Here is a 12,155-nt window from a genome sequence, read left to right on the forward strand (position 1 = left end):
TTTTTTAATATTAGTAAACACTCATATTTTGTAAGTAATATTATATATTAAATAATTTCAAAATATAGGTATATCTATTTTTGTATTTATGTATTTCTATTTTCTACTATATCCAGAAAACTATTAAACATATATAATATACTTTATGAATGCCTACGTAGGTATAAAAAATGTTTTCTATAATTAAAATACAGTTAAAATACATTGTGAACCTGAAAAAGTAAGACTAATTTTTGTAATTTTTGATGTTCTCCGATTATATTTTGTTTCTTTATGAGATAACTAATAATAATAATAATAATAATAATAATAATAATAAATTTATTCAGTCAGAAGACAGTTTGAATATGTTTAAAGCAATAATAACTAATACATAATAATGTATAAAAAATTACACATACTTACTAAAATAATATTCAACAATATATGTAGCAATAGTATTTGGCCCAATTCACCACTGAGGTATAACACCGTCTTAGTGTAATATAGGAGTCTAATCAATTGTTTAATTCTTTATTATTTAACAATAATAAAGGCGTATTATTTAACACAATTGTAAGAAATTAAATAATATATTATATTATATAAGATAAAATAACAAAATTGTACACATTGCAAATAGGTAATTAGTATTTTATATTGTATAAGAACGCTGGAGTTATGATAAAAATAATTACGGTTTGCTTGATTAAATTTATAATTTAAAATGTATAAAGTTCTGTATTTACATGAGTTGCTTGAACACATATTGTTTAATTGAAACTTAATTAAATGTGAGTGTATAATCACTAATCTTGGATAAGGTGCTCAGTTTGTAAGCTTTTGAATATTCAAATCATTAATATTTACATTGCATGCAAGTATAAATGGCATTATACTGTGTTTGCTAAATATTTTCGAGAATATTGAAACTTTAATAAAATTAATTACCATCAAACATAACTATATCTAGGGTCTTTATATCCTAACTATAGCAACATATCGTTATTGTGAATTTCTACGTAAATACCTTAAGATTTTAACATTTAGTAGTTGATAATATATAGACAGTTATACAATCTAATCTACAGATATTATAGTGATCAAATAGAGTATTATTATTTTTAATTAAAAAAGAATATTCACTTTAATATTGTAATTTGTAATAAATAATAATTATCACAATCTATAAAAATTTAGTATAAAATCATTTAATTGAGATTATATTAATGATGACCGTTGTCATACATTGTATTTGTTTCATCGATATTTTTTGTAGATCAAATATAACGTCAGTATAAAATACTACTGTGAATAACTGTCAATTAAAAGTTTTTTTTTTTCGGTATTTTAAAATAACAAATTTTAGAAGATAAGTATACAAGATAAAGCTTCTACTAAACTTATCTGGATGCAAGATATCTAGATTCTATATATAAATAAATATAGATTATAAATTCCGAGTTTTCAGAGCGATTATAAATTTTTACCGCCAAATTGGTGAGGTTAACAACTGGCATATAACAAATGCCTAATTAATTAATGTCAATAAATAAATAATAGACCGTTATTAGACAACGATTATATTATACATAAACTATAAAGCATGACATAAAAAAGTTGAACATTAAAAAACTATGTTTAATTTCTTTAATAATTATTCCGCTAAAAATAACCTTATAATACTTAATAGTCAGTAATTTGTGTGCTATATTTCAATATCCTATGCATATAGGCAAATGGACAAAAGTATACCGAAGGTTATGTTATCGTAACTACGGGTTAGGTAGGTACTTAGTGTTTTTTTAAACACTAACTGTTTCCTGATTAATTTGTCAACTGCAATATAACAACTAACTATACTAAATTAGTTCTAACCTGTCAATATTACATGTACAACTTTGTTGTTGTGAAATTATTAGGTAAATTATTCTATTATATATTATTGTTTATTAATTATGCTATAATATAGTCTACAACATCAACAACTAAGATTTTTAGCTTACAACAATAATTATATTCGCTACATATGAATGGATAGATACATAGAATTTATTAGATTGAGTTATACCTACATGTTAATAATTTTTTCACAATTTTTAAGAAAAATTGATTTCATGACATATAAAGGTAACATAATATGTGTCATGTTTGTATTGTGTAATATTGTAATGTTAAATTTATTTGAAATAACTTAAAAAAATAGCTGTTGAAATAAGGTTTTAAAATGTATACTCGTATTTGTATATAAGTAGGTATTAATTATTGAATTGGTAGGTTTTTCAATTCTAAAATCTGTTGGGACAAATATGAAAACTATTGATAAATTTTAATACCAACAGTCATCGTTATTTATATATTTTATAATTTAACTGTACGTAACATAGTATTTTTAAGTGGTACTTATTTTATTGTATTATACTATAAAATCATTAGCATTTCTATTATTTGATTTCAGAAATCACAAGAGTTGTACTGCACCCAGTAGAAACAACAGGGTTGTAAAATGATCAACATAAAATAATATGTCTAATATGATTAACAATAAACACACGCAAAGGGTAAATAATAACATTTTTTTTTTATTCTATTTAAAATGTACATTTTAAAATACAAAATAACTATGGGGCTGTTATCTGTAAAACGTGAAATAATGTTTTGATTTGAAAAAATTAAGTAACATTTTGGTAAAACAATAGCAAAACACGCGGTAGGTACTTAAGTATTATGAAGTTCTTTTTCACCTGACTTCACGGCCTGTCGATCGCACGCTCTAATCCAGAAATAGTTACCACCTAAATCTGTTATCGCACGGAGAATTGATAGTCGGGTAATGGCCACCGTCAATCGGTATCCGAATTGGTAATCGGTTAAAAAGTTTGGTTCAAAAAGTCCGGTATGAAAAAAGTTGTACAAAAAGTCCGGATTCATTTTTGATTGCCGGACAAGAAGTCCGAGTACATTTTTACTGTCTGACAAAAAGTCCGAAAATACAAAATTGTGTATTAAATGTATAATGTATACATGTAATATACACATTATATGCATGTAATATTATATAATATAGTCAGTTCATATATAATTTTTTTTTATATTTTATTACTTCTTATTATTTCTGCGATGTCAGTACAATGTCAATGTCACAATATACAATATATAGGGGAAACCCGGGTGAGATGTAAAATGGGATAATCCAATCATACAATCATATGACTACTTTTCTGGGATTTTTATTATACTTACCTACAGCAATCTTACAAAATAAAATCGGTAATAAAAATCTAAACCTTGTTGTTTTAAATTTTCAAACCTTAGCAAACCTTTTGAACATCTTATAATTTTCACATTACGTCTGGCTATACAATAATAATAATAATATAATATAAAAATAATATTTAAAAAAAAAGTTATACGTCTTAAAAAATCTAGTTTACAATAATAATTTGATATACATTACGTTTGCCTATACAATAATAATTTGATATATAATACGTTTCCCTAAAAAATGATTGTCGATGTCAATACAATAATAATATTTTTTTAAAAAGTTAAATGTTTTAAAATCCAAATTGAAACGAAATTTAAAAAAAAAATACAATAATATAATAAAAGTACAACAAATACATTTTTTAAATAAATATTAATTATCATTGAACTGACTATATATAATATTATATGCATATAATGTGTATATGACATGAATACATTATAAATTTAATAGACAATTTTGTATTTTCGTACTTTTTCTCCGAAGAGTAAAAATGTACTAGAACTTTTTGTCCGGCAATCAAAAAATGAATCCGGACTTTTTGTACAACTTTTTTCATTCTGGACTTTTCGTCCGGGATTCATCAGAATTAATGACGAAAATGCTCATCTTTGCACACAACTTTTAAAGTTAGTCACGCCACTGAATAAGTCTTATAAAAATAAGTATACTGTATACCTAACAGTCATCACATTTATATTTGGTATATTCTTTTATAAACCAGATTAAATTGATCGCAGTTTTTATTTGTCAAAATAATATAATATACCGAAAAAAAGATTTCCTGGATTCCTACAAAATTACCGAAACTTCTCCCCCCCCTCCTCCCGCCAAAAAAAAATAGTAGGTACACCTACCTAAAATAGTATAGTGGTTTTAGAATGTTTCACCTATTGTTTAAGTTACTAAAGAAAAAAACATTTGCAAATATGTAGGGACATTATATTGTTATCAATACAATAGATCAATAATTATAGGTAGTTTATATATAGTTATTACTTTATATAAACTAAGTTTATTTATTTTATATTCGATTAATAAATTATTAAATAGAAAGATTGAAATATAGACATATATAGCATACAGTCTGAATGGAGACAAATTGAAAAATATATTATCGAAAGATATAATATAATAGCCTCCTAAAAATGTCATCCTCAATCTTCGTCAGTAAAATAACAGTCCGTCAGTTCATTATGTGAGCAAAACCACATGAATATGATATTACTGTATATTATCTATAAAAGCTTAAACAAATCTCGTTTCAAAACAAAGCAAAAATCATATTCGCAATAAACTTATATACTATACCGTAATGGTTCCCCGTTATAGAAAAATACTTTAAAAAGGCAATGCGCACAAATCTGATATTGACACTTTTTTCGCCGTTGTTCATACATAAAACAAGGGTGCAGTGTGACATTTACGGATGCTGACACACGGCATTTCTCGGGAAATCACCAAGAAAACGTGTAATGCGCAATACACACACATATACATATATACCCTTTGTGTTCGGCAATAATATGATCTTATATATAAAATGCGTATACAGAGTGATTTTTGTATTTTATCTTGAAGCATTCGCATTATTTAGTCCGGATCCTAAGCCTTTTTCAGTTTTCAATTTCTATTTTAAAAAACGTATAGTGCTGCGCTGTTGACTGTTGAACTTATATAATAATATTATTATAAGCCAGTATAATTCAAAGCTTTAAATTAAAATAGTCTCTAAGTGGCACTTTTTTCAGAATAAAGTTTTTGTTACTGTAATTTTACTTACACTTCCCGAGTCTTGGCTTTACCCAAAATATTACCTTTATTTAATCAGCGATAAAATTTTTTATAACACTACCTTTATCGATTTAAAGAAAAATAAAAAAAAACAGAATATCTTATAATATATAAAAGACAGCGCGTAAAGTTAAATTTTGTTTTTGCTCTCCTGTTCTCAAAAAAGTGAGTTTAGAGTTATGTCCTCAAAAAGTTTAAAACAAAAGAAAAATCACAAAACATTCTTCTGGTTAGCGATGATAAAAAAAATTCAACCTGTATACACACAGAAATATATTAGGTAGGTAGTACAGCTATAGGTACCTACTATATACGTATAGTATAGTATAGTTATATAGGTAGTTCATAATATATATATTATATGGGATGATTCACCAAGCATGATCACCCCTATTTTTTTCTTTAATAATAAATTCATTAAACATTTTATTTTTGAAATTTTTAAACATATGGACCCTATCTTCCCAAGTATTTAGATTTATTTTAATATTTAAAGAATTTACTATTGATTTTTATACAGATTATTCTTAAACAATTTTTGCAACAATATTAAACTAGTGCTTAAAAATGTGGTTTTACAACAATATACCTAAAAATATGGTGATTATATAATATTTAATCTGATGCTTATTATTATAGATTCTGACAATAATAATTCTTACACATTATAAAAACATGTCAGTATAGAATTAATATTGTTAATATATTATATATTATATAATAGACCCCACGTGGCCACTCGTACATCTTCCAAAATACATAATAATATATACAATTATTATCCTCGATACACTGCACATATTATGCTGCGTAGTTAAATGAAATTGTCGACAACTCGTGAAGACACTTGGACACACACAAGACATATCATCATCATCACTGGCGCCATGAAAGTGCGCGTATAATATTCTCTCTACAACGGGGGTCGCGCGAGCTGCAGCCCATGAATATATGAGGCGGTGACGACGACGTTTCGCGAATGAGCTTTTCACGAGCGGCACCCGCCGAGCGCATCGGCCAAAGCGCGCGCGCACGGTCAGTGCTCTATGGGCTTCGCCGGTGGTATATTATACATTACCGTTGCAGACGTCAAGCCAACGTCATCTCGTGCGATAATCGTACACGGCGTATTGTTGGACACGATATCCATTGCACACATCCGACGGATTAATTATTCGGTTCTTAACTTTTTCACGTATTATTTTTTTTTTTTTTAATTAATTTATGTATTCGTGAAAATTCGGTTTATCTCGCGACGGAGTTTCTTTTAGTGTAGCTGTATTATATATGTTCGGATTAACTATCGGACAACAATCGTGAATTTTTTTTTTTCCTCTGCATATTGTAGGTAGATCGTCTCGTATAATAATATTACATGATTGTATAATAAATTACTATATTATTATACGTCACAATTTATTTTATACGGATACGAGACTAAGCGATTTTCCCCCGAAAATTGTTCTGAAGCTTCTCAATAGTATTATACATAGTTGTTTTCTTACTTGATTTTATTATTACTATTATTTTTTTTTTGAAAATTGTCTCCACCACTTGTTAAATAAAATGTCCAATGTGAGCTTTTGCTGTTGTTACAAACAGGCGGATGTGATGAAGTGCGTCGACACGATTGTGGACAAGTGTACGGACCCGGGATGTGAGTATATGAATACAACTCATTAGTCATTATATAAAGAAAAATTATATCTATACAATTGTTATTATTATTATATTTGTCGACTCTAACTGACCAACGAGAGTGATGATATATCATGGTCTTGTACTCTTGTTTTCATGTTGTAGGAGACACTTGGAATCGAGATTAAATTATACTTAACAGGGGTGAAATAAACCTTTTCCTTTAATTGCCGTATAGTCATTCCATTTAAATGTACGCACCCTATTAATTTATCACTGACATTTTATAAACCTTATTAGTATGTATACTAACGCTCACAAAATCTCACTATGTTTGAAACTACCTTAATGCATTAAACACTTGATGTCCTTAGATTTAAAATAATTTTGACATGGGTATTGTACCACATACCAACAGTTAGAAGGTACCTACTAATTTTGTTTTTATATTTATTTAAAAAATTAACTTAATTGATATTAACAATACTTGATAAATGTTACGCCTTACGCATTGGCTACTGCTCACATTTTAATGAAAATCGACATTTTATTACATTCGTAATACAATCGTTATAAATTGTAACTTAACATATTACATCGGTTAAAATATATTTGAGTATTATTGTATTATGGTATTTTTTTTAGTTAAATTATTTTATATTTGTCATCGCAGTATTTAATAGACAGCGACTCATTCATATGCTTAACTACATAATTCAATATAAAACCAGTATATTATCTATATTTTAATATTGACATCAATAATATTATGTTAATTGACAAGACAATTAAACACAAAAATTATATATGCTAGATATATAAAACTTTTTATGCACTTTTATTGCAATCTTAATAACGTAGTTAACCCTAACAAAACAAAACAAACTCTGGTAATTTTATTGAATTTAATAATTTTACTACAATAGTTAGCTTATATGGAAAATGATGTATAAAGAAAGATAGACGGGCAATTCTAAGCTAGTCTAAAACGCAATTTAGTAATACCTATTGTGTAGTACTTATAAATATTTTTATTCTTCAACTATTAACTCAAAGCACTTTTTTCATTTTATGGTGACTACACAATTTTTTTTAATTATTGACACCTACAACAGCAATATAATAACTAATTAGGAACTTCTATATGAGAGGATGGACAATTAAACATTAATGTGAATAAATTGTGATACAAAAATACGAAATATAAATTCTACATAATATGTATGGATATTATCCTAATTTATATGATAATAAATCATGTTTTAATTTATATAGACTGTCAAACTAAATTACGTAAATATTGTTGACATATATTTTTATTTCAATTTCCTAGCTTATTTTATAATTCAATATTACAACCGAAGAGGGTTAAATAAACTGCGTAATTTATTCTACTTTCCATAAATTTGTTGTTTGATATCTCGTTTTTTGCGTGTATCTGTGAATATAAATTGAGTAAATTATCGATGAAATCCAAAATCGTCATTCACAAAAAATATATAAGTAAAGATAATTTTTAATCACATTTGTCCTGACCATTTCTACCGTTTGTTATTCCATATTAATATTAGATATTCATTCATGTATGAACATAAAAAATAATTTAATTTCGTTTTACATCGTAAATCACTATTTATTGAAATGATATTGCCCCCGTACGGCAATAACATCAAAAACTGCACCTGTCCACTATTCTACCAGCTAGTACCTACCAATACTATTAATTTATCATACAGGTCAAGGACGTGACTTTACTAATGTGACAATATAGCCATTAAGCTATCGCACCAAATAAGACATGTTTTCTATGTATATGTGTACTACAGTGTAGTACACACACTAAGTTGTAACAATGTACATAGTAGTAAATACATCTGATTAACGTGCGGTATTTAGAGATATGTGCATTGTGCGGTGCTCGTTGTCGTACATCGTATAGCCCGCCAACCGTAACCCAAATCAACAGTGTCTATATAGTATATAATATATTTATATGTATATATTATACAGGGTGATTCACCAAGTATTCTTACCTTCATTTTTGTCCATTAACCCATTGATATAAAGAGAGTGACGATAAAACTTCTATTTTCAAATATAAACCAACCTTTTTATTATTGATTATTAAGCAGTTGATGTTTTTGAAAATGTTGATGTGTCTATATAAATTTTAATTTAAATATAAGTTTATTCTCTGTGTTACCCAATAAATTTTAAGAACTAACGAGTAAATAGTAAGGAGTAAGGATAATAATATTGTCCATGATAATAGGCTTAATAGATATGTGGGCTTTGAAATTATAGTAATTTATTAAAATGTTTTAAGTTTTTTTTTAATTAGCTAAACATATCTGAGTTTAATAAGTAACTAGACACTAATTAGGTACTATAAATTTTATTATAAATTAATTTTAGATTTAATGTGAAGTCGTTATTAAGGAATATTATCCTTAGTAACTACATGGCTACATTAAGATTAATATTTAATAGCTCGCAAAAACTTTTAGATTGTATTTCGATATAGAAACGTAAACATTTTCAAATCATGGGGTTATCAATTTACATAAAAATAGGGTGGTTTTCATTAGAAAAAAAAGTTTGTATCAACACATGATAATCTTTAAATGATTAAAAAATTTTAATATCGTCTCCATGAGACTTCTAAGAGTAGCTACTTAAAAATTACAAAAACCAAAGTTTGAATAAATACATTCTTTAAAATACTAAATGGGTAGTTAATCACCCGTTGTCCTTGTATAACATATATCTACGTCTGACACGAATCGATTTCTAGAGTTAATCTCTTAAATTTCGTTTAAACCCTATAAAATGTTATGGTACACTTCGTTCAGAACCATTTAACGAATATTCGAGTTTATCGATTTATCAGGGCTTTAAAATGTAAAGTAATAACTATAGATGATACATTTATCTAAAGCTTAAACCCAGTAAAAATATAATTTTAAATTATATAAGGACATAGGTATAATAGGTATCAATATAATGAGGTTTCTACATAAGTATTATTATATTTACTGTAAGTATAGTTGCTTTTTTTATTAAAATAATATACTATACGATGAATATTTCAACATGTTTCTTTTCGGATATTTTAAACAGAAGTCGTTTCTCAATAAGTTTAGAATTTATATTATACTATTAATTTTAAATTCCATCAGTCTTGACCCGAGTACCGAGATGGCGAGATCGTTTGAAATGTGGTTTTAAAATTACTTTTGTATGTACCAGTAGGAAACCCGAAACAGTATGGCAATAAGGACATTAGTAATCATGTACCATATTATCCGATTTAAAAAATGACATCTACAGGTTTAAGCTGTATCCTTACTCCCTGTATGAGTATATACGTATATTTTTATTTTAATAAATGTCCAGTAAATGTCCAGTGTTAACTTAACTAAACTATGTAAATAGATATACTTTTTAGTTTAGTTAATATTTTAGAAAATAATTAAAAGGTGAAGACTTTTTTTTTTTACTTAGGTACATTTATCAAGTAAGGGTAGTGTAACCACTGGGTGACTCCTCCCATCACGTTTTTTCATGTAAATATTTTATATTGTTTTTTTTTTCTAATATCACATATTCTTATTGTTCCTAAAGGAACAGATTGTATTTACCTTATAAAATTATAAAAAAAAAAAAAAAACTTAGGTACATATTATATAATATTAGTTATAGGTACTTACGATAATATTAAGTTTATATTTTCAATAAAGATTGTTTGATTAGTAATCTATTAAAATTAAGCTGTAGGTAGGTATTTAATTAGAACTTTTAGTAAATCTTAAAGAATTAGAAACGGTTTATAAGGTCTACAAGCAGGGGTGGATAGGCCCATAGGGAAAAATTGATGTTCTCTGTGGGCCCCCGTCTATGTTTATGTTGGGGGGCCCCACTCAGGTGTACCTACACATTGTTTTTTTTGCAAAATAAAATATTCACCAAATAGAAATAATTTAAATTTAAATCTATTTTTTTTTTTATTTAAATTATTATTACTCTTATTTTTAACAATATAAATATATAATAATACCACAAGTCAACAATTTGCTTATGAATCTTTAACATGGTATTTTAAATAATTGCTATCATTAATCGAAGACCGAAGTATCCAACCGACTGTCGACCGCGAACACTGCACGTTCTATCCCGATACGCCGGTACGAAATACAAATTTGTCGGAAATGATTGGGTATTTAACAGTGGTGTACGCAGGGGTAGGGTTTTAGGGTTTTACCCCCCCCCCCCCCAAAAAAAAAAAAAATTTCTTTCTCATCTAAAAATGTATTTATTTGTTAAACACTTAAATAATATAATATGTCTATTATCTATAGACTATGGTCTTTTTAATAAACAACTAGCCGACTCGAAATTATCACTGAAGTATAAAATCGATAAAGCATATCATGCAGTGTTACTGATGTTTTCAACTGAAGTGCGGGACGTTATGAAACTCGCTGTAATCAGTGCGTTGGAAATATTATCATATAATTCAAGTACTGGATCCGTTGATGAATGTTCTTGGATTTCTAGTAATAAATCATCTCAGGCAGATCAATTATTATGTGCTATTAAAAAATTACAATTTCTAGTTTTTCTTTACGTTTTAACTAAAGTCTTATCTATTAGTGTTGGTTTGAGTCATAGTTTGCAACTTGAAAATTCAGATTTAAAAACTGCATTAGATGCTGCTTCATGTGTTGAGAATTTAATTAAACAAATTGAAAGAATTATTTTGTGTTGTATAATGTTGGTGATATTTACTAGTTTAGCTATATAGCAGGGGGGGGGCAAAGCCCACCACGAGTCACTGATCAACCTATATTGAAAACTCTAACCGAACTAAAATCCTGCGTACGCCACTGGTATTTAATATCTATTTTATAGTAAATATATAATTTTTTATAACACATTAAGGGGGCTGGAAGGTGATTAATTTTTGGTCGAAAACATAGCTCACGACTTCAATCACTAGGTACGCCCGATATAATGATTTGATATTAATTTTGAGAGCAGATTTGAATTCGTTACTAAATTATCTATGCTTTAACAATTTCATTTTTCTGATTTTTATTTTTTTTACTTAGAAATTTACTAATACAAAGAGTAAAAATAGATTATATTCAACACATTTACAAGACCTATTTAACTTGAAATATAAAATGCCTAGTTTTTCCTCCTTAGAATGGATTACGCTCCAGCAGCCTTAAGAGATGAGTTCACAGACTTTATGTCTAAGTGGGGTGAATTCAAAAAGATAATTTTTCGTGAAAATTATGACTACATTGAATATAATTCTGGTAACGAATATGATGGTGATGACGAAGAAAAATGTTCCCATACTAGTATACAGCTGGCAACAAATACTGTGTAGTTTGCATTTTCAATTTCTTATTAAAGTATAATTTATACACCAACTCTTATCCTAGTCCCTACAACTGCTGCATATTAC

The 12,155-nt window shown here is 27.2% G+C and overlaps 1 protein-coding gene across 4 annotated transcripts in view; it reads left to right on the forward strand.

Annotated features, from left to right (window-relative positions):
• LOC100168340 (protein EFR3 homolog cmp44E) overlaps positions 1-12,155 on the forward strand; it is a 63,292-nt gene that overhangs the window by 38,860 nt on the left and 12,277 nt on the right. The window contains exons 2-3 of one of the 4 annotated variants that reach the window (XM_003242366.4): positions 2,438-2,540; positions 6,644-6,698. The exons of 2 other annotated variants lie outside the window; for them this stretch is intronic. In XM_003242366.4, the coding sequence (XP_003242414.2) occupies positions 2,505-2,540; positions 6,644-6,698 (91 nt within the window). In that variant the 5' untranslated portion in view covers positions 2,438-2,504. Of the gene's footprint in view, positions 1-2,437; positions 2,541-6,072; positions 6,220-6,643; positions 6,699-12,155 lie in introns of those variants that run through there. One more of the 4 variants, XM_029487875.1, reaches the window with a different exon arrangement.

This window comes from Acyrthosiphon pisum, chromosome A1, assembly GCF_005508785.2.
Source record: "Acyrthosiphon pisum isolate AL4f chromosome A1, pea_aphid_22Mar2018_4r6ur, whole genome shotgun sequence".
Classification (NCBI taxonomy): Eukaryota; Metazoa; Arthropoda; class Insecta; order Hemiptera; family Aphididae; genus Acyrthosiphon; species Acyrthosiphon pisum.